This window comes from Sceloporus occidentalis, unplaced genomic scaffold (assembly GCF_023333645.1).
Source record: "Sceloporus occidentalis isolate IW3139 unplaced genomic scaffold, rSceOcc1.0.p SCAF_7, whole genome shotgun sequence".
NCBI lineage: Eukaryota > Metazoa > Chordata > Lepidosauria > Squamata > Phrynosomatidae > Sceloporus > Sceloporus occidentalis.
Genome location: NW_028316987.1, coordinates 19,194,425 through 19,222,146, shown reverse-complemented (window position 1 = coordinate 19,222,146; position 27,722 = coordinate 19,194,425). Strand labels below are relative to the sequence as shown.

Here is a 27,722-nt window from a genome sequence, read left to right as displayed (position 1 = left end):
GAATGAGACATCTCCAAACCCCACTATCCTCTATCTCTCTGCTCAGGTCCTGTAGGCTCAAGACTCTCATTTCTCTGATTGAATCTATCCATCTGGCTTGCAGTCTTCCTTTCTTTCTACTGACTTCTATCTTCCCCAGCATTATTGTCTTTTCTAATGAGTCGTGCCTTCTCATGGTGTGGCCAAAATATGATAGCTTCAATTTAGTCATCTTGGGCCCGATTTAGATGGGCCTTTGCACCCCACCCCACCCCCCCCCGTCATGTGCCAGGGGTTGGCCAAGGACACACCGTCCATATTGGCCTCACCCCTAGCACGTGACGGGGGCATCAAAATGGCGGCGCCCTGTACACATGGGCGCCACCATTTTGACATGACAGACCTCATCACTGGCATCCTGTCTGTTTATTTCTCAGTGCATTGCTTCTCAGCCTTTTGGCTAAGATCAAGTGTAGCGGTGCATGGGAAAACAGTTATATGAGCTGATATGTATGAATTCTATGGGTCAGAACAATCTAATCTTTCTTCCTAAATTCCTGGACATGTCTCTTGCAATTGTCCAGGGATCTGGAGAGAGGAAAAAAGGAGTCATGTAGGCTCCATTCTCCTTTTGCAGGGTTTATTGACAAAATAATGGTAATGATGTAACCATGGTGGTTGGTGGGGATGCAATATAAGGTTTAACACAGAGACTGCTCCTATACTTTGGAACTCCCTTCCTAGGGAAGCTAGAATAGCCTCCTCCTTGACAGGTGAAAACCTTTCTATTCAGACAGGCTTTTAAAAGTGATTCCTTTTAAGGAAAGGGCTTATAACAGGGTGCTGTATTGTTTTAAATTATACTAGATTAATTGCTTCTTATATTTTTTTAAGTGTATGCTTTAATTTCTTTCAGTATGCTTGATAGTTGACTTCTATTTTAATGTTGACATTTTGTATGTTTTTTCCCTACATTGTAATCATCTTAGTTTGCAAGCTGCCTTCAGTTCCAATCTTGGGGCAAAGATGAGGTATAAATAAAGTAGGAGAAGTAGCAGCAACAGTGGTAGTTGTTACCCTTTATTCTAAATTTGAGTTTCTTTGTTTCAGCAGAGCTCACTTTCTTCCTATCTTGCACAATCCATTGCATCAGCTAGTTCAGGCTCCCAAGGACAATCTACTCATCCTGGAATAGATCCAGATGCTCAAGTACTTTAGACATCAAAATCTGTGACCACTCAGCACTCCTTCACCAGAAACAGGCATTCCCAGCTTTCTTGAATGTCACTTGCAGAGATGCCATTAGCCCACTGTTTCCCATGCTACATCTCAACAACTATGAGCAGTGAACATGGGGGAGGGACAATGTTACAGAAAGTCAGAGCCATTCCTGCTGCTTTACACTAGTGAGCTAGTTTTTGTACTGAAACGTATCACTGTGTAGAGGGTACCTTTGACGCTGGCCACAATAGTACACTGCCTCGTCCTCAGGACGGACACCGTTGATTGTGAATGTAAAGTCAGTGCCGCTCCCGCTTCCACTAAAGCGATCTGGGGTCCCTTCGAAACGGTTAGTAACATCATAAATAAGTAGCTTAGGTTCTTGGTTTGCTTGAAACTGATACAGGGCCATATAATTACCCATAGAAGAGGAAGCTTGGCATCGAATGGTGACTTTATCCCCAGAATTTGCCTGCATAAAGGCTGGTGTCTGAGTGATGACAATCTGCCCATTTGACGCTAGAAAGAGAGAAAGAAAGCATGCTGGTGAATGTGAAATATTTGACTTGGAACTCAGAAGAGATAGTAACTTTATGAGAACTTACCCTCAAACATAGCCATGGTAAGCGAGATCAAACATATCTGAAACATGTTGATGTTATTCATCCAACTATTTTCCTTATTCCACAGATGATATTACCAGGCAACCAAGCAGCACTGGAATACAAAGTGTAGAGTTATTAAGTGTCAAAAATGGAAATGTATGCAAATTTGCAAGGTCTGCAAATGAGATCTTTGTATCTTCCTGTTGGAACGGAATACTGCCTGAAAGACTTTCGAAACACCTGGATGAAGGGGTATCAAGCCAATGAAGCAGGAAGAGGAAGTTCATACAGCATTGGTTTTCAATCAGGGAGAACAATAGAAGACCCATGTTAATTATGTAATTTTGGTATTTTCAGAAAGAAAAATGCTATATAGAGATATGTTAAGTCCAGTGTCTCACGTAATGAATGTCCATTCTTTTGAAAGCTGCTAGGAGGAGAAATGAAATATATGAGGCATGCATGCACAAAAAAACTTGCACCTGCCCAAACAGAAAGCAGTATCTATTTGGGGGAAAAGACACATTAGGAACACAGAACAACTTCATCAGGTGTTTCTAATTTATTGCAACTTCCTTTAGTTCTGCAAGTGTTGTTGGGACATTTGGTGATCTGCCTTGACACCTCAAGTGTCTCTCATTCTTTCAGTGTCCCTTAGCTATTGATCCCAAGAGATTTTCGCTAGTGAGCTAGTGTCCATTTGCTCATCTTTCTGCATGTGGTTTACATTTGTCTTAGGATGATCAGGACAAGTTTCAAAGACTCATACCATCTTATGTCATTTTTTCTTAAGATGAAATGATAGCATTCCTCTTACAGGCAGTAGGATATAAGCAAATCTAACAACATTATCCTATGCTCCAATTGCAATGCTTAGAGAACTTCAAGATCATGCTCCTGGGATCTGTGGCTGTACAGGATGGTGCCAAATAACACTCAGCTCATCCAATGGAGGCAGCAATAATGAATGGCATCAGGGGCATTTTGAGGGTGAAGCAGTAGTCAGACAAAACCTCAAAGTTCTTCAGAGCTGTTGTTATTCTTTCACGTATGAGAAAATAGTTTGAAGTCATCTTTTTCTTTACTATTATGTTAGTTGCAGTTTTTCTTAGGTTATCCTAGTTTTGTCTTCTTTAGTTTGTAGTCTGTTTCTGTTGTTTGTTATAGAGAGATCATGTAGCACCTTTGAGGCTAACTGAAAGAAAGAAATTGGCGGCATGACTAAAATCTACTTCCTCAGATGCATCTGATGCAGTAGACTTTAGACTACAAAAGCTCATGGTGCCAGTTTCTTTCTTTCAGTTAGGAGTTTTCCACACACCTAAAAAACCTGGCTTACCTTTCCCTGTGTGAATCCTCTTCTGGGATGCAGCCAGGTATTATTACTTGCATTTTGCCGCTGATGCTGCCTCCCGCTGACAGCCCACCTAAAACCCAGCTCCTAGCTGCGTTCAGCTGGTAGATTTGCAAAGCTGGGTAGCTCCTGACTGGGTAGGCTGAGGAAGTATCATGAGGAACTCATAGAACATTCAGCCAAGGACAACTATTTCTCACCACCACAAGATCTCAGCTACTCAGTTACATAATTATTTAATATTTTCAGAAAGCAAGTATTAGATTAATTCTGTCTCCAGTTTTCTACATAATGACTATTCCTATCTTTTGTAAGAAAAATATAAATTACATGACAGGAATTATATGGAAATTTTGGTCTACCACAGAAGTGAAAGTACTTAAGAAATCAAAGAGAATTAAACAGTTGATGAACTCACCTTTATAGGAACCAAAGGCAAGCCAAAGTGAATCTATCTTTATGATCATGCTGTTCATTAAATTATCTCTCCCCCCCTCCAAAAAACCCCCAAGTATAATCAGACAGATTTGCTACAGCACAATGAGACTCAAAAAGGGGACTAAGGCCTGTTACAGACTGCCAAAATAAAGCTGCTTCGGGTCTTTTTGGAGGTATGCTATTTAAATGATGCATGGGTCCTAAGTGTCCGGAGGTCGCACCAAAGCCACACTCCATTCCTAAGCACTGGAGTGCAGCTTTTGGTGCAGCATCTGGATTCTTAGGATGCATGCATCATTTAAACAGCATACCTCCCAAAAGACCCGAAGTAGCTTTATTTTGACAGTCTGTAATAGGCCTAAATAAGTATCAGAGATATACTGTATATGTGTATGTATATCCAGGTGTACAAAGAAGAACTCTGTCTTAGGCGCAGTACAGACTGCCCAAAAATGGTGGTCTGCAGGCACCCATTTTAACTCCAAGGGGATGCTGCAGCCGCTAGACTGTGCGCCATCCCTCTGGAGTTAAAAGAACCAATGGCGCACTCGTGATGTAACGGACGCACCATGGCTTGCAGATGTGGATGGGATACTGCCATTACTCCGCTGCCCACACGTAGTAGGGCTCGGGACCATGCGGTTGGTGTGCACTCCCGAGCCCTACTATCTGCTTGAAGAAACTGTGTACCACAAGATACCAAAAATATCTGTTGGGATTGTAAACTGCTAAAATATATGGAAGTACCTCACATAAGTCTCAGTCAAGGAGAACAATTTCTCATCAGAAGATTAGAGCTAATTAATCACATGATTTTTTGATATTTTCAGGAAGTAACTATTATACTGAAATGAGCTCCAGTTCCTAATTAATTTTTCTAATGGTTATCGCTCTCAGTAAGAATTAAAAATGTGAAACACATGTCTGGCATTCAGACATGAAAAATTCAGATTTAGCTGAACAGAAAATAAGAATAGTATGTTTGTGCATATGCTTAGGGAGAAAAGACAAGTTAGAAGTACACATTCCGCTTATCAGGAATGCCAATATTGTTTATTTGTTTGTTTGATTGTTTATTTTGACAACTCCCTTTGGCTCTGGATTTGCACTTTGGAGAATTAGTGCAGCGTTCTGGCACCCAAAGTAACCTTCCCATCTACCAGATTCCTGAGTTGGTGATACTGAGAGTTTAGTGCTGGCTATTTGCGCATTTTTATGAATGTGGTCTTTGTGGGTCTCAGGAAGAACAACGTTCCTCTTAAATGGAAGCTGAGTGGAGCTGTGCTGTACCAACTCAGCTTATAGAGAGAGAGAAATAATTGGTGGCACCAATGGCATGTGAGGGAAGGAGGAAGGGTTGGGTATAATCATAAATGCCCCCAGTCCTCTCTCTGTGGTGGACCAGCAGAAAATGTCATCAGTGAGATGGTCTAGGTCAACCCACAGAGAGAGAGGGAGGGAGCACACAGGAGAGATAAAACAATGAACTTCGCCTATTCTACTTATAAGGAACTCCATAAGAAATCACAAAGCAGCAATGGTAGTATATACACCCATGAAAGAGAATGCAAAACTCAGCCCCATAGCATGAGTGGGCTGTAGCTCTCTAGCCTCAGAGATTTAGATTACATATAGAGAGCCTTAGGGAGGGTTGTGGTGGTGAAAGGCTCCAAGCACTTAGAGCAAAAGCCATCACATGGTCATTGTTCTGTTGTTGTTTTTTTGTGTATCAACTGGCCACAGACTGAACTGCTACGAAAATTCTAACACGGTTTTCAACAGCAGGATCACACCTGTGATGAATCGAGGTTTTTACATCACCAGATTTATGTATCTATTACCTCAGCAACCCATTCAGACTCTGAGCAAACTCTGGCCTGTGTAGCCGCAGCAAAGGTTGTGTCAGAGAAAATGGGGTGGCTATGGATGAATGGAGTTGCTTGTTGTTTGCTTCAGGTTACACTCAGTCATGAAGTCATGCAGATTTTTTTTTTAAGGCTTAGCATTAAATGATAATTGAGATTTCTCTTATAGTGTCAGGCCTTTGAAATGTGTAGCCAAGTAATATCTGTTTCCAGAAGTAAGAATCTTTTCCTCAACTGTGGCTGGATTTCTTTAAAGCTTTCAGAAGATCTGGGAACTTGTGTTAATTCTGTGCAGCCTTAATGTGGTTGCTAAGCATCATTTGTAAAGATTAAATTTTGCTGAGAAGCTTTGTTTGAAATACTGGACACTCAACACTTTTGAAAGCTCTGGGACTTTTTCTCCGAGCATAGGACCTAATGTGATAGCACCCAACTCTTCTCAACAAGATAAGATACTGGTCTTTACTTTAGTTAATTTTTGGCATTTCACAGGTGTGTTTGAAGGGTGTATTAAGGAAGAGCTAGTCGCAAACTAGATATTGTTAACTTTGCCTCTGACAATCCAACTTCTGTTCAAGTACATAAAAGAAATCTTCCATAGCCCACTACAGGCTATTCCTGCTCTCTTTGCTAACTAGGTTTTTGTACTGAGGTGTATCACTGTGTAGACGAGCCATAGCTTTGGCTACAGTAGTATTCCCCTTCATCTTCAAGACGGACACCATTGATAGTGAAAGTGAAATCAGTGCCACTCCCGCTGCCACTGAAGCGATCTGGGGTCCATTCAAAACGCCTGGTAGCATAAGCAATCAGCAGCTTGGGGTTTTGTCTTGGTGTCAACTGATAGAAGTGCATGGAGCTAGTGACGGAAGAGGCAGCTTTGCACTGAATGGTGACTCTGTCCCCAAGATTTCTCTGTAAAGAGGTTGGGGTCTGAGTGATCGCAATCTGCCCACTGGACTCTAGAAGGAGAGAAAGTAAGTGCATTGGTCAAACCATAACGATTGCTGGGACTCCCAGGAAACAGCATCCCCCTAAACTTACCTTCAAAGATACTCAAGGCAAGCCAAATCAAAAAGATTTGTACCATGATGGTAATGGTGCTATTTCAAGGATCTCTTCTGCTTCCCAGAAAATCTTAAAAGGGTGCCTGCCTTCATCAGGATGAGGTTGACAGTGAGGAGTTATTAAGTCTCAAGTATGGAAAGCTATGCAAATCTTTAAGTGCTGCTTGAAAGACCCCAGAAAGAACTGGGGAAGGTTTTAAGCTGAAGAACTAGCAGGAGAGACCTCACAGAGCGATCAGCCAAGGAGAACAATTTCTCACCACGACATCTGAGCTGCTCTGTTACATAATTATTTAATGGTTTCAGAAAGAAAATATTTTATTAAGACACCTTTTGGCTCCAGTTTTCCATGTAATGAATTATCCTGTCTTTTAAAGCATAAATATAAATGTTATGCTAGGTAATACAATGAAAAATGAGGTCTATCGTAATAGAAAGCAGTAATGTGGGGCAGAGAGGCAAAAAGAAGAGGCAGCAGTACACATTACATTCTTGAAATGTGTCAGCTTTGTGATTCTATGATTCTATTAGTATACATTACACTCTTGAAAAGTCGGCATAATTACTTGCAGTTCCATTTGGTTGTGCATGTGTACATGGACCGCTAGTACTGTGCTTTACTCCCATTCTCCAAGTCCCTTTCCCACCAAATGGTTTTCTGAACTAGTCACACCAGGAGTTTCGCACTGTCGATTTCCACTACAAATATGGCTTATTTGGATCTTGACATGAAAAGTGGAGGCCTGGTATGCTGGGGGAGCAATAATGGATCACAACCAGCATCATGTTGGTAAAGGAGAAGGGCTCAAGAAAAAAACAGTTCACTCCCTCAATCTTTCCTGGTACAACCAGAGAGAGCTGACATAGATGTGCTACAAGTCAAAACACTAGCATGTGCACACAAACACACACGAGACCGGGATAGAGAGAAAAAAAGGGAGAGTTTGGCCTGTTACAGACTGCCAAAATAAAGCTGCTTCAGGTCTTTTTGGAGGTATGCTATTTAAATGATGCATGGGTCCTAAGAGTCTGGAGGTCGCGCCAAAGCCACACTCCATTCCTAAGCACTGGAGTGCAGCTTTGGTGCAGCTTCCAGATTCTTAGGATGCATGCATCATTTAAACAGCATACCTCCAAAGAGACCCGAAGCAGCTTTATTTTGGCAGTCTGTAGCAGGCCTTTGAGAGTACACAGGAGGACTGACACAATGGGCCCATTCCTCCTACTTTCTCCGCACATCTACCATAGGTCTTGGGATTCTTTGTAACCCCACATCTTGTCATAGACAACTGAATTTCTCAGAGCCCCTAAACTTTTACTCAAAAGATTCCAAAACAAAAGGTAAAAACACTAAAAGGAACATAAAGAACACAAGAGATACGCTGTCAAGAGGCAAACTTGTTTTACTGGTTCTGACAGCTCCACTGGTTGGCAGTCTGTTTCTGGGCACAAGTCAAAGTGCTGGTTATGAACGACTGTATGTACATACTCAAGTAAAAATTGAAGGCAGATCTGAGGGCCAAAATTATGTATTTTGATATGACTTGTCGACAAAACCTTGGGGCATGTAACAAAGGATACATGGTATAACTGTTTGTGCTGCCCCTAAAGGACGGATAGATGGGGATGGAATTACAGTAAATGGTGGCTGTGAGTTGTGTGGGGTAGGTGACTTATGTGGAGAGAAGGGGCTAAGAACAGGAACACATGTCAAAAAGAGTATAAAGGCAAAGCAAAGAAAATGGCGACTATATTAACAATGATTACAGCATTAAACTTCAGTGTACTGAATTTTCCCAATTTTAACCCAGAAAAGTTGACAAATATACACAGATGTCTTGTTTTGATCCTTCAGTGCCTGATCACTCTTGGCATTGCTTTGAGGAGGAAGCGCCAAACACCTGCCACCGCTGCCATTTTCCTGCCCAGGCATTCAAAAAGTCAGAAGTGGCACCATGATGGAGGGAATAGAGGGCTTTGATGCTTCTCTTATGTGCTCCCAGGACAGACTAAGCTCTTGCCTTTTACCACGCTACTTAGGTTGCATCTGCATTGTAGAAACAATGCAGGTGGACATCACTTTAAGCGTTACAGCTCCATCCTATTTAGTCTTGGGATTTGCAGCTTTACAAGGTCTTTAGCCTTCTCTGCCAAGGAGAACTGATACTTGACACAACTACAAATCCCAGAATCCTGTAGGATGGAACTATGGCAGTAAGTCAAATGACATTATTTCTACAGCATAGGTGCAACCTCAGAGAAAGTGGTGTTTTTGGGTAGAGTTAAATTACTTGTATTGACCCTTGAATAAATCAACCCAGGTTTTTTGGGTCAATTTATGACTTAAATTTCTAGACTTACGGATGAGTATATAATGTCTAAAGCTTTAAATGGCACAGATTCAGGTTATCTGAAAGATTGTATTCTCCATCTAAGAGAAGGAACAAAGTCAGTGACCTGTCATATTCTCCTGGATTTAAAGGCATACAATTTTTGATAGCTCATACCTGTTTTTACAGAACAAAGAGCCAGTCCTTTAACGAAAATGTCATCTGGTGTGTAGCATCATGCATCTATTTGCATTTCCCCAAAGGGACTACTTGGATTGGGGGGGGGGGGGATGGTTTAATCTTTAAGGGGAAATGTCTTGTTTACTGATCATGATGATATATCATAATGGGTAGTTAAATATAAAAGTTGGGTCCAGGGTGAAATAAAATTCAAGTCCTTTTGCAGCTGAGTAAGTTACCTGTATTTCAAAGTTTCATGGCCCTGGGCAATATTATTCATCTTGGCCCAGCTTCAGATACACAGGTCTATTAAAGAATTCCATTCCTTTCTGGAACTCTTTTGGTGGCTGTTTTTCCATCAGACTGAGAAGGTGGAGGAAGCATGGCTCCCTTTAACATGGGTGCCCGTCCTTCTTTCCTGTTGGCTGGCCTGTGGAGAAATCATAGAGTTACAATGCCTCTCCTAGGATCCCTTTCACCCTGCATATTAAGGAAGCAAGGAGGCTGCACTGCCAAGAAGAAAATAACAGCTGTTTTAGATCTGGTTTTTGTACTGAAGTGTATCACTGTGTAAAGGTATGCTCCCGCTTTGGCCACAGTGATACACCCCTTGATCCTCAGGACGGACACCATTGATAGTGAATGTGAAGTCAGTGCCACTCCCGCGGCCACTGAAGCGATCGGGGGTCTGCTCAAAACGGTTGGTAGCATGATAAATCAGCAGCTTGGGTTTTTCTCCTGGTATCATCTGATAGAAGTTCATAAAAGGACCCACTGAAGAGGAAGCTTTGCACTGAAAGGTGGCTGTGTCTCCAGGATTTTTCTGTAAAGAGGCTGGGGTCTGAGTGACTACAGTCTGCCCACTGGACTCTAGAAGGAAAGAAAAAAAGAACATTGATCATACTTCAACATCTGTTGGGACTCTGAGGAAGCGGAATCCCCCTAAACCTACCTTCAAAGATACTCAAGGCCAGACAAATGAAAAAGATTTGCAGCATGATGGTAATTCAATGATCTCTCTCTTCCCCGAAAATCTTTAAAGGGTCCCTGCCTTCATCAGGATGAGGATGACAGTGGGGAGTTATTAAGTGTCACGTATGGAAAGCTATGCAAATCTTTAAGTGCTGCTTGAAAGATCCCAGAAACAGCTGGGGAAGGTTTTAAGCTGAAGAACTAGCAGGAGAGACCTCACAGAGCGATCAGCCAAGGAGAACAATTTCTCACCACGACATCTGAGCTGCTCCGTTACATAATTATTTAATGATTTCAGAAAGAAAATATTTTATTAAGACACTTTTTAGCTCCAGTTTTCCACATAATGAAATATCCTGTCTTATGAGACACAAATATAAATTTTATGCTAGGTAATACATGGAAAACTGAGGTCTATGAAAATAAAAAGCCGTAATATGGGGCAGGGAGGCAAAAAGAAGGGACAGGAGTGCACATTGCACTCTTGAAATGTGTCAGCTCTATGATTCAAGATTCTGTGGGTACACTTCTGGAAATGTCAGCATAATTACTTGCAGCTTCATTTGGTTGTGCATGTGTACATGGACAGCTAGTACTGTGCTCTGCTCCCATTCTCCACGTCCCTTTCCCACCAAATGGTTTTATGAACTAGTTACACCAGGAATTTAGCACTGCTGATCTCCTCATCTTTAGAAATACGGCTTATTTGGATCTGGACACGAAAAGTGGAGGCCTGGCCTTTTTGGGGAGCAATAATGAATCACAACCAATGTCATGTTGGGAAAGGAGCAGGGTTCAATAACAACAGTTAACTCTCTCAGTCTATCCTGGTACCACCAGAGAAGGCTGTCATAGATGTGATACAAGTCAAAACATTAGTGTGTCTGTGCGCGTGCGCGCACACACACTTGGCATGGGAAGGGGTCTGCCATGCCTATCTAAGAGGCACATAGCGGAGGGTCCAGTGCAGTTCCAGAAAATAGCATCAGGAGCAGGAACATGGAGGGACTTTGCTGCCTCATGGGGAAAAAGTGACTTTGATCCAGGGCCGTTTAGAGGTGACAGGAGAGGAAAAGACCATTTGGATTTTGGAGGAGAGCAGCCGGGCGAAGGAAATGTGTGTGCATCCCATTAAGAATAAAGCATTCTCCCTGCGACAAGAGACTGGGAAATCTGAGAGCAGGAGTCATCTGGAGGCTTGCTTTTCAGGTGGCTGCCATTACGTGAAGGGAGTGAATTGGCAAGCAAAATGGACATGCAAATATGGTAGTTTTGCAAATTTGCTCATTTCCTGATTCACCTCACTTTCTCCCTGGATTCTGTCCTGATTGCTTGCAACATCATATGGAAAGCAACTGCGAACTTGTCTCTAATACCCTGGATGACCCTGAATTGGCCCTACTTTAACCTTCCAATTTTCCCCGTGTGAAAAAGTCCGTAGTAAGCACCAAAATGTTATTTCCAAGCTAGCAAGGGGATTTGTCCTCATCTGTCTGAAACCCAAATACACTTCCAACCCACCTTTTCCCTAAGTAATGTTCTTTTAACCCCTTGGTGTGCTCTTGGTCCTTGTGGCATAGGACCAAGTGGGGCAGCACCCATCTCTTCTCAACAAGATAAGATACTAGCTCTTACTTTAGTTAATTGTTAGCACTTCTTACGTATGCTTGGAAGGTGTACTAAGGAATAGATAGTTGCAAACTAGATGTTGTTTCCTCTGCCTCTAGAGATCTGCACTCTGTTCAAATACATCCTGTCTTATATCACTAACTAGGTTTTTGTGCTGAGATGTATCACTGTGTAAAGGTGTGCTCAAGCTTTGGCCACAGTGATACACCCCTTCATCCTCAGGAAGGACACCATTGATAGTGAATGTGAAGTCAGTGCCAATGCCACTGCCAGTGAAGCGATCGGGGGTCTGCTCAAAACGGTTTGAAGCTCCATAAAGCAGCAGCTTGGGTTTTTCTCCTGGTATCATCTGATAGAAGTTCATAAAAGGAACCACTGAAGAGGAAACTTTGCACTGAATGGTGGCTGTGTCCCCAGGATTTTTCTGTAAAGAGGCTGGGGTCTGAGTGATGGCATACTGTCCACTGGATTCTAGAAGGAAAGAAAGTAAGAACATGGATCAAACTTTAACATCTGCTGGGATTCTGAGGAAACATAATCCCCCTAAACCTACCTTCAAAGACACTCAAGGCGAGCCAAATGAAATAGATTTGTAGCATGATGATAATTCAATGATCTCTCTGGCTTTCCAGAAAATATTAACAGGGCACTGCCTTCATCAGTCTGAGGATCAAAATGGAGAGTTATTAAGTCTCAAGTATGGAAATCTATGCAAATCTTTACGTGGTGGGAACAAGATAACTGTCTCTCAACACAGGAGTTTTGTGCTGTTTGAAAGACCCCAGAAGCACCTGGGTGAGTATTTCAAGCTGAGGAAGTATCAGGAGGAACCTCATAGAGCAATCGGCCAAGGAGAACTATTTCTCATCACCACAAGATCTGAGATGCTCAATGACACAATTATTTAATGCTTTCAGAAAGAAAATATTATATAAAGATAGTTCTGGCTCCAGCTTTCCATAGAATGACTGTTCCTATGATCTGAAAACAAATATAAATTACGTGCCAGGAATTGTATAGGAAATTGAGGTCTACTTGGGCAGGCAGTTTTTTGTGTTGCTAATAAAAAATACCTTCATTCATTCCAGATCAGCATATTTCTTGGGCAATAAACCACACTGTCCCAGATTCTACTTTTCTAAGCTCAGCTCTTTTCCAGTAAAATAGCTTTTGTTCTGTGCTTCTCCATATCCACTCTCTACCTGATCCCCAACTTAAATATTGTATGGAATTTATCAAGGGACATTTTTCAGTTGTATGTTGTATGAAGAACCCCCCCCAAAAAATGGTTCATATTAGAGTTATTGCTTGTTGTTTTCTATCACACTTATAGCAATAAGTATTGGAAGCTATTATATTGTTACAGGGTTGCATTACTCATCTACTGTGGCTATGGAGCGTAAAGCGCCAAATCTACTTTGCTACCTATTCTTGCTGTCACTCATTATAATCTCTATGGGTAACAATGTATGGTTTTGGGGGGTGGATAGAACCCAGTTTATCTTGAGGTTCAAAATTTAAGATTAAAATTAAAATTTAAGAGGAAGAGATAAGATACAATCCTCTGAACCTTTGCTTAGAGCAGTGGTTCCCAACCTGTGGGTCGGGACCCCTTTGGGAGTCAAATGACCCTTTCATGGGGGTCGCCTAAGGCCATTGGAAAACACCTATTTAATTACAGTTATGAAGTAGCAATGAAAATAATTTCATGGGTTTGGGTCACCACAACATGAGGAATTGTATTAAAGGGTCGCGGCATTAGGAAGGTTGGGAACTCATGCCTTAGAGTAAACCGTATACCAGCCTGGTGTAGGGATTTGAATATTGGACTATTGACTTTTTCACACGGGGAAAATGAAAGGTTAAACTGGTCCCAATGTAGGGTCATCCAGGGCATTAAGGACAATTTTGCAATTGATTTTCACATGATGCCACGTGGAAACTGGTGAGAACCCAGAAAAGAAATTGGTGAATCCGGAAATAAGTATTTTTGTGTTTCCATGTCCAGTTCATTCACGAATTCGCTATCTTCATGTAATAGCAGCCATCTGAAAGTCAAGTCCTGGATGCTCCCTGTTCCCAGATTTCCCAGGGTTCCTTGCTGTGCCAGCAAGAGTGAGAAAGCCTTGTTCTTAAAGGGATACACACCTTTTCCCCTCGCGCAGCTGCTCTCCTCCTCTTGAAGCCGATCATTAAGGGAACATCTGGAGGGAGAAGGGAGAAAGAAAGGACGTTTGGGAATTCTTCCGATACAGGAGGGAGAAATGGTGGATATACCCTAGAAAAGGGGGGCATCTGGGAGGTTTACCCCACACTGAAATCGGGCAAGTTTATGTACCAGCCCCATCCTCTTTCTCTCGTGTGTGTGTTTGTGGGTGTTTGTGTGTGGTTTTTATGGGAGTTTGCAAAGGGAAACCTCAACCTGCCTTCCTCTGAAACAGCTTCTGGGGCAAAGAGGATTTTCTTCCTTGGTTTCCCTTCCCTCTCTGGAGCATGTGTGTCTATGCACTTGTGGAAATGACAGTTTTGAGCATGCACAAAAAAGTTATTTCCAAGCTAGCAAGGGGATTTGCCCTCATCTGTCTGAAACCCAAATACACTTTCGACACACTTTCTTGCCTAAGTAATGTGCTTTTAACCTCTTGTTGTGCTCTTGGTCCTTGTAGCATAGGACCAAGTGGGGCAGCACCCACCTCTTCTCAACAAGACAAGATACTAGCTCTTTAGTTAATTATCAGCATTTCTTAGGTGTGCTTGGAAGGTGTACTAAGGAATAGATAGTTGCAAACTAGGTGTTGTTTGCTCTGCCTCTAGCCATCTGCACTCTGTTCAAATACAGGAAGAGAAATCTTCCACAATACATCCTGTCTTATATCACTAACTAGGTTTTTGTGCTGAAATGTATCACTGTGTAAAGGTGTGCTCCAGCTTTGGCCACAGTAATACTCCGCTTCATCCTCAGGATGGACACCATTGATAGTGAATGTGAAGCCACTGCCACTGCCTCTGCCAGTGAAGCGATCGGGGGTCTGCTCAAAACGGTTTGAAGTTCCATAAAGCAGCAGCTTGGGTTTTTCTCCTGGTATCATCTGATAGAAGTTCATAAAAGGAACCGCTGAAGAGGAAACGTTGCACTGAATGGTGGCTGTGTCCCCAGGATTTTTCTGTAAAGAGGCTGGGGTCTGAGTGATGGCATACTGTCCACTGGATTCTAGAAGGAAAGAAAGTAAGAACATGGATCAAACTTTAACATCTGCTGGGATTCTGAGGAAACATAATCCCCCTAAACCTACCTTCAAAGACACTCAAGGCGAGCCAAATGAAATAGATTTGTAGCATGATGACAATTCAATGATCTCTCTGGCTTGCCAGAAAATATTAACAGGGCTCCTGCCTTCATCAGGCTGAGGATCAAAATGGGGAGTTATTAAGTCTCAAGTATGGAAATCTATGCAAATCTTTACGTGGTGGGAACAAGATAACTGTCTCTCAACACAGGAGTTTTGTGCTGTTTGAAAGACCCCAGAAGCACCTGGGTGAGTATTTCAAGCTGAGGAAGTATCAGGAGGAACCTCATAGTGCAATCGCCCAAGCCAAGGAGAACTATTTCTCACCACCACAAGATCTGAGCTGCTCAGTGACACAATTATTTAATGCTTTCAGAAAGAAAATATTATATAAAGATAGTTCTGGCTCCAGCTTTCCATAGAATGACTGTTCCTATGATCTGAAAACAAATATAAATTACGTGCCAGGAATTGTATAGGACATTGACGTCTCCTTGAGCAGGCAGTTTTTTTGTGTTGCTAATAAAAAATACCATCATTCATTCCAGATCAGCAGATTTCTTGGGCAATAAACCACACTGTCTCAGATTCTACTTTTCTAAGCTCAGCTCTTTTCCAGCAAAATATCTTTTCTTCTGTGCTTCTCCATATCCACTCTCTATCTAATCCCCAACTTAAATATTGTATGGAATTTATCAAGGGACATTTTTCAGTTGAATGTTGTATGAAGAACCACCCAAAATGGTTCATATTAGAGTTACTACTTGTTGTTTTCTATCACACTTATAGCAATAAGTATTGGAAGCTATTATATTGTTACAGGGTTGCATTACTCATCTACTGTAGCTATGGAGCGTAAAGCGCCAAATCTACTTTTCTACCTATTCTTGCTGTCACTCATTATAATCCGTATGGGTGACAATGTATGGTTTTGGGGGGTGGATAGAACCCAGTTTATCTTGAGGTTCAGAATTTAAGATTAAAATTAAAATTTAAGAGGAAGAGATAAGATACAATCCTCTGGACCTTCCCTTAGAGTAAACCTTACACTAGCCTGGACTATTTCAATGCTGGACTATTGACTTTTTCACATGGGGAAAATTGAAAGGTTAAACTGGTCCCAATGGAGGGTCATCCAGGGCATTAGGGACAATTTTACAATTGCTTTTCACATGATGCCACGTGCAAACGGGTGAGAATCCAGAAAAGAAAGTGGTGAACCCGGAAATAAGTATTTTTGTGTTTCCATGTCCAGTTCATTCACAAATTCAGTATCTTCATGTAATAGCAGCCACCTGAAAACCAAGTCCAGGATGCTCCCTGTTCCCAGATTTCCCAGGGTTCCTTGCTGTGCCAGCAAGAGGGAGAGAGCCTTGTTCTTAAAGGGATACACACCTTTTCCCCTCGCGCAGCTGCTCTCCTCCTCTTGAAGCCTATCATTAAAGGAACATCTGGTGGGAGAAGGCAGAGAAAAAGGATGTTTGGGAATTCTTCCTGTACAGGAGGGAGAAATGGAGGATATACTCTAGAAAAGGGGGCATCTGGGAGGTTTACCCCACACTGAAATCAGGCAAGTTTATGTACCAGCCCCATCCTCTTTCTCTCGTGTGTGTTTGTGTGTGGTTTTTATGGGAGTTTGCAAAGGGAAACCTCAACCTGCCTTCCTCTGAAACAGCTTCTGGGGCAAAGAGGATTTTCTTCCTCGGTTTCCCTTCCCTCTCTGGAGCATGTGTGTCTATGCACTTGTGGAAATGACAGTTTTGAGCATGCACAAAAAAGTTATTTCCAAGCTAGCAAGGGGATTTGCCCTCATCTGTCTGAAACCCAAATACACTTTCGACACACTTTCTTGCCTAAGTAATGTGCTTTCAACCTCTTGTTGTGCTCTTGGTCCTTGTAGCATAGGACCAAGTGGGGCAGCACCCACCTCTTCTCAACAAGACAAGATACTAGCTCTTTAGTTAATTATCAGCATTTCTTAGGTGTGCTTGGAAGGTGTACTAAGGAATAGATAGTTGCAAACTAGGTGTTGTTTGCTCTGCCTCTAGCCATCTGCACTCTGTTCAAATACAGGAAGAGAAATCTTCCACAATACATCCTGTCTTATATCACTAACTAGGTTTTTGTGCTGAGATGTATCACTGTGTAAAGGTGTGCTCCAGCCTTGGCCACAGTAATACTCCGCTTCATCCTCAGGATGGACACCATTGATATTGAATGTGAAGCCAGTGCCACTGCCTCTGCCAGTGAAGCGATCGGGGGTCTGCTCAAAACGGATTGAAGCTCTATAAAGCAGCAGCTTGGGTTTTTCTCCTGGTTTCATCTGATAGAAGTTCATATAATCCTCAACTGAAGAAGAAGATGTGCACTGAATTTTGATTGTGTCCCCAGGATTTGCCCGTAAAAAGGCTGGTGTCTGAGTGACTGCAATCTGCCCACTGGACTCTAGAAGGAGAGAAAGGAAGCACATTGGTCAAACCTTAACATTTGCTGGGTCTCAGAAGAAACAGCATGCCCCTGAACGTACCTTCAATGATAGCCAAGGCAAGCCAAACCAAATAGATTTGTAACATGATGATAATGCTGCTCATTCAATTATTTCCTCTGAAAAGAAAATATGAAACAGATGCCTTCTTTCTTCAGGGCTGAGGATCAAAATGGGGAGTTATTAAGCCTCAGGGATGGAAATCTATGCAAATCTTGAAGTAGCGGAAACAAAATCATTGTCTCTCCCTATAGGAGTTTTGTGCTGCATGAAAGACCCATGAAACACCTGGTGATGCCTTCAAGCTGAGGAGGTATTAGGAGGGACCTCATATTAGAGCGATCAGCCAAAAAGAACAGTTTCTCACCAGCACCACAAGATCAGATCTACTCAGTGACACAATTATTTAATGTTTTGAGAAAGAAAATATTAGATTCAAATAGTTCTGGCTCCAGTTTTCCACATCATGACTTTTCCTATCTTTTGAAACACAAATATAAATTACATGTCAGAAATTACCTGGGAAATTGAAGTGTAGCATAGTAGGCAGTTCTTTGTGTTGCTCAAATCACTTGTCTGTATTTCACTCCACACCAGCACATGTGTTGGGCAATAAAGAGCCATTTCAGAATGCACATTTCTAGGCTCTGCTGTTTCCCAGTAGAGTTCCTTGTGCACAATTCCTCTGCATGTCTCCTCTCTGCCTCATAACGTCTTCTATGTCACTGCATCTACACTAGAACATTAATGCAGTTTGATAGCGCTTGAACTGCCATGGCTGAATGCTATGGAACTCTAGGATTAGAGGTTTTAGAGAAATTTAGCCTTCTCTGCCAGAGAGCCTCTGGTGCCACAGAAAACTGTGGATTTCACATGAGGGTGAAAAGCAGAAATTCACAAGGAATAAAGTATGTTCGGCTGGTATGTATCATAGGACAATGTGTCTGTCCCACTACCACCCTGAATTCCATTTGTTATTGTTGTGCACCTTTTAATTGATAGGCAAAACCAATCAATAGGCTCTCAATCTCAATGTTATTCCATGACTCCCTTCATGAAATTGGTCCCTTCAGCTGCAGTTCCACTTCTTAGGGACAACGTGATGTGAATGGGCATGATTCAGTTCCTCTCCCTTTCCCAGCAATCACAGCTGCCAAAACCTTTCCAAAGCGGCTCAATGCACATTCTTGCATGTGTGGCCATTAATTTGCTTTGCATATATTCAGATTCTATTGTTGACCTTAGTTTCAATTTTAGGAGATTATCAGATGGGAGAAAATCAGGGAAGAAAAAGGAATACTCCTGGAATAATTGCGCCATCGCACTGAAGACTTTCAGATGATTTCGTGCTTATCCAGGACTCATCCCGGGAAGATCCAGGAATGCTCCAGAAATAAACCATTTTCGGGACTTTTCCATGAATGGTTTGTTGCTGGCTCATCCCTAGATCTTCATGGGAGAAGTTCTGGATAAGCACGATGTGTCTGAAAATCTTCAGTGCAATCGCGCAACCTTGCCAGGGGTATGCCTTTTACCCCCGGCATTTTTCTAGGTCTTAAAATCTCCTTAATGTTATGCTTTAACTGTACCAGGAGCATCTCTGCATTTGGTGTCACCCCATGCATGTGTGTGGTATGTGACTTCCCGGGGTAATGCATACGGCCTCCCTTGGAGCAGCATGAAAAAAATCACATAAAATCTGCCCATGGATCATCATGTGCAATGCTGCATACTGGTGGTGTATGTAGGCAACAGTGTTGCTTGACAAACTATGGGCCAGTCTGATCCCCCCCTCACCCCTTTGCCAAAGCATAAGAAAATTTGGAAGTTCTTTAGGACATATCACACTCTCTCAGTCTCAGGGGATGGCCATAGCAAACCCACTCTGAACAAAAAAACTTACCAAGAAAATAGGTTTTCCTTAGGGTCACCATAAGCTGGAAATGACTTGAAGGCACACAACAGGGAGCAGCCCAACAAGCCAGCGTTTCCTCCTCACTCTTTGGGAGCTTGTGGTGGGTGCATTCCCCAGTCTCTGAACATGGAACCAGTGCTTCTCCCACTTTCGTCCTGTATTATCTCCTTGGAAACTTTTCCCCCTCCCCACGGCCTGGTCAATCCAAATCCTGCAAATTCCCACACCTGGACTCCCTGGGTAGCATGGGGGGAGATGGTGGCCTAAGTGTGTGTGTGTGTGTGTGTGTGTGAGAGAGAGAGAGAGAGAGAGAGAGCGTGCATGTTTGGATGGGGAGCCCAGCTGCCTTACTAGTCAATGTGGGGCTCATTGATGACTACCAGCATCTTGAGCTTTTTGGCCAGCACTGCAAAAGCCACCTCTAGCCCCACATTCATGAAGCCCTCCAAGACTATCTGCTTCATGGCGTTGAAGAGGAAGCTGAAGAAGCTCATGCCCATCAACTACTGCTGCTACTGCTGCTGGGATGGTGACTCAACCTGGTTGTGAGGGGTGCCATTGCCAGCTGCCTCCAGCCTGAGGCAGAGGAGGAGGCAGAAAGGGCAGGTAGGGCCAGCAGGGGAAGCTGCTGCTGCTGCTGCTGTTGGTGGTCTGGGGCTCTAGCCACAGGAGGCGAGTCATGTAACCATTGGGCAGGCTGGTGATGAAGCCGCTGTCCGAGAGCTGCTGCCTCCACCACCACCACCGAATGTTCATATGGGACGCCTTGCGGGGGAGGTAGCACATGGGAGGCAAAATAGAGGGAGGGCCCAACAGGGTGTTGCCCCTCTTCTGTGGTGTTACCCGGTGCAAACTGCACCTCCACACACCCCTGGTGACACCACTGAACTGTAATATTGTGCTTTAATTGGTAATTTGGAAGGAGCCTTGAGTTCCTGTTCTAGAGAAAAAGGTGGGGTGTAAATGCTGAGAATAATTTTGTATGTTGGAACAGTTCACCAGCCTCACCTGTGAATTGCTGAAAGGCCTATCAACTCTAGTCGTGTTTTTGAGCTTCATTCACTGCCAGGGCCTTGAAAGATTATTGCTCAGTGTGTTTTATGGTTCATTAACATGTAACAAAACTGAGAAGTGACAGCTTTCTCTTCCTGTCTTAACAGGGGGCCAATATGAAGAAGACAAAGCACTCTGAGGAAGGGTTTACGTATTGGTCTGTATCACTGTGTAGAGGGGTACGATCACTTTGCTGACAGTGATAGTATGCAGCATCATCAGCTTCAAGATCACCAATGATCAAGGAGAAATCTTGTCCATAGCCACTGATACTAAATCGGGTAGGAACCCCAGAGTAGCGGTTATTTCCCTCATAGAAGAGGAGTTTAGGGGACTGGCCTGGTTTCTGCTGGTACCAGTTGATATCATCATCTATGTCAGTGTTTGCCTGACATTTAATTGTAACTCTATCTCCAAGGGCTGAGAATAGTGATTCTGGGGATTGCGTCAACACAACATTCCCATGTGTAGCTAGGTGGAGGAGAAGAAAAAAAAGATACATGTCACTATATATTTATTACCAATTTACCATTAAAATATTCTTTAAGAAGAATTCAGAACATCAGCTGGTCTTTTACAAATGTCAGACAGGTCATAGTTTGATGCAGTGCTACACCTTACCTTGAATCCAGAAAAAGCTACACAAGAAAAGGAGCACTGTGAACTGCATTGTGCTAGTTACCTATCTCCCAAATTGCCAGTTAATAAAAGCCCACCAGTTGATTTATAATCAAGGACCAGAACAAGGAGGAAATGGCCCTTGGGTGGAGTAAGTAGGGAAATGATGTGCTCATTTCTAGGATATCATTTGCATTGTGATGTACACCAGAACTCTGTATCACCTTTTACTTAATGCAACTTTACATGTACTTAGTTAAACCACAGAGAGTCCGTTACCATGTTTTTTGGTAACTGACTCTCATAGGAATCATATTTGGTAATATTGGGCCCATACAGACAGGCCAAAATAAAACTGCTTCAGGTCACTTTGGAGGTATGTTGTTTAAATTATGCATGCATCCTACGAAGCCAGAAGCTGTGCCAAAGCTGCACTCCAGTCCTTAGGACTGGAGCATGGCTTTAGTGCGGCTTCCGGCCTCTTCGGATAATAATAAAAAAAATAAAGCTGCTTTGGGTCACTTTGGAGGTATGCATCATTTAAACTGCATACCTCCAAAGTGACCCGAAGCAGCTTTATTTTGGCCTGTCTGTATGGGCCCATAGTTGTGTATTTTCCTTTATGTTCCCTTTCCTTATTCCAACCCAGACCATTCAATCTCTCTGCACTCTCTAGAACCAATGTGATGTAATGGTTTGATTGTTTCACTAGGACTCCAGGTGACCAGGGGTTTGAATCCTTGCTCATCCATGAAAGCCTACTGGTGAACTGGGGCAAGTCACACTCTCTCAGCCTCAGAGGAAGGCAAGGGTAATCCCCCTCAAACAGATTTTGCCAAGAAAAACCCATGATAAGTTCACCTTAGGGTCTTTATTAGTTGTGAATTTGTTGAAGGCACACTAATATGTCTTGCAGGACATTAAAGGCAGGCGGGCGGGCAGGGCAACACACCAAGAAAACACACAGAGACCACATGTGGAGGGGAAAGGCCACAACTTTATTAACTACAGCTAACAGGTGGGGTTGGCCCAAAGCATGGGTCAGGATCTGGCATCAACCAACTCAACTGCTGATTGATAATCCCGCATTGCCTGGTCATGAGGTTGCGATTAGAGAGGATTTATCCCAGGAATAACCAGGGAATACCCAGCAACAAAGCATTCATGGGGAAATCCCATGAATGATTTGTTGCTGGTTATTCCCGGGATAAGCCCTCTCTAATCATGATGTGTGTGATAATCTTAGCTGTGACCGCGCAACTTTCCCTTTATAGTGCCTTTTGAATCCCCTGACTTCCCTCCATGTAATAAAGTCCATAGTCCAATGCTCAAGCCACTACACCATTCTGGCTCTACAATTACAAATAGAAAATTTATATATGAGGCATGTATACATTCAAAACTGCTATCTAGTGGAATGAAATAGTATAGATTCGTCTAGGAGAAGATACAGGAAAGCAAATTAATCTCGTCAAGCATCTCTATAGGTCTCTCTGGCTCTGTATGTGCCAATCACTTCCTTTTAAGTTTTACAGTGAGTGTAGCTGCCCAAGTGTTTAAAATGTGAGTTTTTGCCTTCACCTGGCACATATTCCTGGTAGACTTCCAAACAGTTTTTCAGCTGCCTGACCTGTTGTTTTCTCCCTGGGGCTCCAAAAAAGCTGTACTGATAGACATAGTGAGGCAGTTGGTTCGAGTAGCAAATGATGGCTTTTTGTAAAGCATCTAGAATCCCCTGTCTGTTCCCCTCTGTTAGCGGGTAGAAAAGTATATTTTAACGTAAAAGTGCCTTTTAACGTAATAAGTGTAACAGGATGTTTTATATGTTGTATGTGTTTTAGTTATATTTTAATTTTTTGTATGCTTTTAATGCTAATTTTATATTGTTTTGCTGCCATGGTGTCACTTTTCCACGCTCCTTTTGGCATGCAGCATGTGAACACTGCACCAAATTAGCACCGTAACACCACACTCCCATGCTGCCCCCAAACCAGTGCTTACTTTTGGTCTGTTGATAGTGTTGTGCTCATCATCAGCATCAACACTAGTCCCACTATCTCAGGCACAAAGTTGTTGGTTCCAACCCAGGCTGTGGCTCCCATATTAGCTTGCTCTGGCCTAGAGTTGTACTGACAATTAAAATAAAACAACAACCAGAACCCAGGTATAGTGACTGGTTCAAATGTAAGTTTGTAAATCTAATTCTTTTTTATAATACTGAAATAAAGAGTTATTAGTCCCAATACAGCCATGCCTTCTGGCTGACTTGAAGAAACCTTCTAGATAGGTTTTTGTGCAGAGGTGTATCACTGTGGGAAGAGTGCCATGGTCATGCTCACAGGGCTATTCTCTGAACCATCAAGCTCTGATCCAATAAGAAGGAAGACATGCTTGTTCTACTTGGCACTAACATTTGCAAGGACAACAGCCAAGCAGTTGCTAATAAAATTATTACTCTTTTCCCCGCAGTAAGTGAGGAGGGTTCTCTGCCCCCCATCCTGATAAGGGATTTAGCCTGCTACTGTTGTTGTTATGTGCCTTCAAGTCATTTCCGACTTATAGCGACGCTAACCTGAACCTATCATGGGTTTTCCTGGCATGATTTGTGCAAAGGTGGTTTGCCATTGTCTTCCCCTGAGGCTGAGAGTATGTGACATGCCCAAGGTCACCCGGTGGGCTTTGTGGCTGAGCTGGGAATTGAACCCTCCAACACTGTCTTCCAACACTTAAACCAGTATGCCACACTGGCTCTTATATAGCCTATATAGTATAAATTAATACAAGAGCCCACTGTATTAACTAGCTGACTATAGGGAGGTGAATAATGAGCAATATGATTCCGGAGCTCACACACACATCCCTCTGTAAAAGACGTAGAAATGACAGAATGGTCAGTTAGTCAGCTGCTAGAAGTGTTGAATTAACTGGTTTTCATTATGGGTGTTAAGAATGTATTGCTGAGACAACAGAGTGGTAAGAATAATAGGCTCATCCAAATGATCTCCTTACAGCTCAGTGGCTTGAGGAAAACAGAGGGAGAACCCACTCAACACCTTGGGAGCAATGGTGCTGTCAATAAGCCTGAAAGATTGAGGCGGCAATGCAGAGAAAGGATCGGCTTTTAGATTGAGATGAGACTCTGAGACAGGATGGGAGCACCCAAGCAAGCAACACAGACAGCATGCATCAAGAAGACACACACACACACACACACACACACACACACACACCATGTTGACTTTGGAAATAGGCATCTGTTTGCGAGACAGGGGAAAGAGAATCAAATTTGTCCCACTGCGGGAAATGCAAGTTAATAAAATTGAGGCCTTGCTAGGCCTAAATGAGGGTCAAGTTTCAAGCACTCAGGTTCTAGGGCTCAGGTCATCTTATACCCAAGTGGTCCAGAACAAACAAAACCCAAGGTTCAGACAGCAAAGAAGAAGGGACAGAAGCAAATACAGAATCGAGACTTGGGAAGCAGTCTTAGGCAGCATCATGCCACCAAAGACAACGTGTTTGGGCTAAGGCACCCTAGGATCAAGGCTTGGAGTATTTTCTACACTTATAATTAACTATGAAGCAATAGCAGAGAATCTGAGCCTATATATATATAGAAGTAATCATACAATTTTGGTCTGTCATCCAATCCCCTGCCACTCTGTTAACAGGTCTTTGCGCTGGGAAAAGTAGCTGGGATTGTGTCTAGGATGGGGCAGGGGGAGTGTTGGAAGGATGTCCCAGAAAACAACCAGTTATGAATATCATAGTTGGCAGATTTCATATGCAGAAACATATGCACACTGTTTACAAGATGCATATAACTATTCAGTCATGCTCCCTTACAAACAGATAGCAATTGAGGAAAACTTCCCCCAGCATCTGTTGACATAGCAGTTGATGAGCAAATTAGCAAAAGATATACATTTGTATTTTAAAGAAAACTTTCACCTACTTCTGTATGGGTTGTATGCAATGAGATGCATTGGATGCCTAAAGGTTACAAGATTAGTTTGCCCCACAGGGAACTGTCTACCTTAAAACAAATGTATAAATGCACACATATGCTCTATTAAATGTTCAAATGATGAAATTATCAGGAAAAACAAAACTAGGAAAAGCAAATCATGCAAGGCAATCTTACTGGACTGCAAAGCTTCAAGTTAGCTTTTTGTTAGAATTTAGACAATAGTGCCACAGTGTGTTCATGTCTAGAAATGCAGTACATATGGAAACACATCCAACTAGCAGGATTACTACCTCTCCCTGCTCCCTCCCCACATTATTTGCCACTCCACAGAAACTTGTTGGGGTTGGGAGTGGGAAGTTTCCCTATGCAGAATGCAGGAGGTATTGAGCACACTGAATATTGAGAGGACATGGCAGGTAGCCCTTCTAAGGCTGTGCAAAACTGGTAGCAAGCCATTCAGTCTCTCTAGTCTAAACCATGTAAGTCTGGAATTGTAGCCACACATTAATTGCAGATCCTCACCTCACCTTTGTGTCGGTTATGCTTATGGATATTCCCACAGCTGCCATGTTCTAGCAACAGCACTAGAACATGTACTACCTTTTACAGATCAAATGTAAAACTTTAAAAGTAACAAATTTTTGAATTTTCTACTCTCAGAGGGCATTGTTTTCTGGGGCCTGTTACAGACTGCCAAAATAAAGCTGCTTCGGGTCTCTTTGGAGGTATGCTGTTTAAATGATGCATGCACCCTAAGAATCCGGAAGCTGCACCAAAGCTGCCCTCCAGTGCTTAGGAATGGAGTGTGGCTTTGGCGCGACCTCCGGACTCTTAGGACCCATGCATCATTTAAATAGCATACCTCCAAAGAGACCCAAAGCAGCTTTATTTTGGCAGCCTGTAACAGGCCTGAGATCGTTAAAAAGTAACAACAATATTCAGTAGAGTCACTCCATAAGTGTACTATGTTTATACATTTAACCCAGTATGTACAACTGGAGTATTAACTAGCTTAGCCAATATGGAAGCTGGCGTTTGGAATCATAAAGGAAAAAAAACCAGTTAATGAAGAGAAAAATGTCATAGAGGGAAGCTATTTTGGCATTTGCCTCACTTCACCTTTTCTCATATGTCTCTCATTTATGTGGTAGCAAGACCTCATTTTCACTAGGCTAAAACAGGGACATGGGTTGTAAGGAAACTCTGTCCTTCAACATCCCGATTCCTAGATTTAAGTTAAGACCACTGAAGCAGAGTTAAACAGTTGTATAACTTACAGCATGGTGCACAGAAAGCTGTGTAACTTATTGTAACCACATTCAGTTGAATGCAGTTACAAAGCTCTCGTGTGCTGGGGAACACTGATAAGGATGGGTTTCTCCTCACAGTAACTTCATAACTGTGTCCAGACTTAGTTAAATTGTCCTCTTCAGATCTTCAGGCTCAATATGGAACGGTGGTTGCTGGGGAATGTGTTGTGCTTGAGGCTTACATGCCACCCATGTCCAAATGTGGTTTTTTAAACCCTGTGTGAACATTTGAACAGGGCTAGAGAACTGAGGTGTTACCACACAATGGATATATTTATTATAGTTCTAGTGGGTGAGGCATGGGAGAAAATGGATTTAAACCCAAGAGTGGAGAAGTAAGGGAGTAGACAAACCTTCTCAAGATGAAATTCTGTATTTGCCACTCACCTCTTTTAGTGATGGGAAACCTGGGCAGATCTCGGAAGCGTCCAGGGCCTGTAAAAATGGCCACATAAGAGTTACATGATTCCCACTGCTGCTATAAAAGCAAGGATGCAGACAGTACAGCTCCTTTCATCCCATGTAAAGACCATACATAGATCCCCGTCTATTATAGTTCTGTTGGGTGACCCAGATTCTGCTCATTGAAGGCCATGCAGAAGTAGTTCATTCAGCCAGCAAGGTAAGATATCCCTTGCTATCTTCAGTTGTTTTCTACACCAGAAGCTCTCTAAGGTGCTACACAAAATTCTGTATCAATCATTTCATTTTGAAACAGCCCCACAGCCTCACTTTACTTAACATGAGGCGGCTGTATGTTAGTTTGCTTCAGCAGAGAAAAACATCACAAGGCAACATAAAGATTAACAATTCTTATTTTGGCATGAGTTTTTGTAGACTAGCAATGACCTCAACAATTGCACAACATGAACTGAAGTCCTCAAAAGTTTATAATAAATTTGTTAAACTATTTGGTATTTCAAGATTTTTGGTTTTGCTGCAACAAAAACACAGCTATTTTGTAAATACTCTGGAAGCATTTAATCAGGTACCTGGCAAAATAGTGTAAGGATTTCCACTTTTTGAAGGTATTTCTAGTCCAAGGGATTTGAGGACAAGTAACTTTTACCAGAAGAACCAGCATGGTGTAGTGGGTTGAGCATTGGACTCTGACTCTGGAGACCAGGGTTTGAATCCTTGTCCAGTCATGAAAACCCATAATGGCAAATTCCGTGGGATCTCAAGTCCCATTCTCCTCAATAGTGGCATGACATGTTTGCAACTGTGTTGGGCATGTTCACATACATGTGCCACTACTGAGAATGGGGTGAGGCCATTCGTGGATGGGAAGCCTGCAGCTAGGAAGAATGGACTGCAACAGATTCCTTCTTGGGATTTACCATTGTTAAAAGAGGCCTCCTGTCTATGCCTTGAGGTTACCGTTTATCCCAGAGACATCAAACCGCCCTGCATCAATGACACCTCCCCAGTATCCACCTTTTATAGA

The 27,722-nt window shown here is 42.6% G+C and overlaps 1 gene segment (V, D, J or C); it reads right to left on the bottom strand.

Annotated features, from left to right (window-relative positions):
• The window catches only part of LOC149309351 (Ig kappa chain V region Mem5-like), a 35,838-nt gene extending 14,767 nt beyond the window's left edge, over positions 1 to 21,071 (bottom strand). The window contains 2 exon segments of the V gene segment in view: positions 20,557 to 20,851; positions 21,002 to 21,071. Coding sequence covers positions 20,557 to 20,851; positions 21,002 to 21,050 — 344 coding nt within the window.
• Positions 21,072 to 27,722: the final 6,651 nt, after the last annotated feature.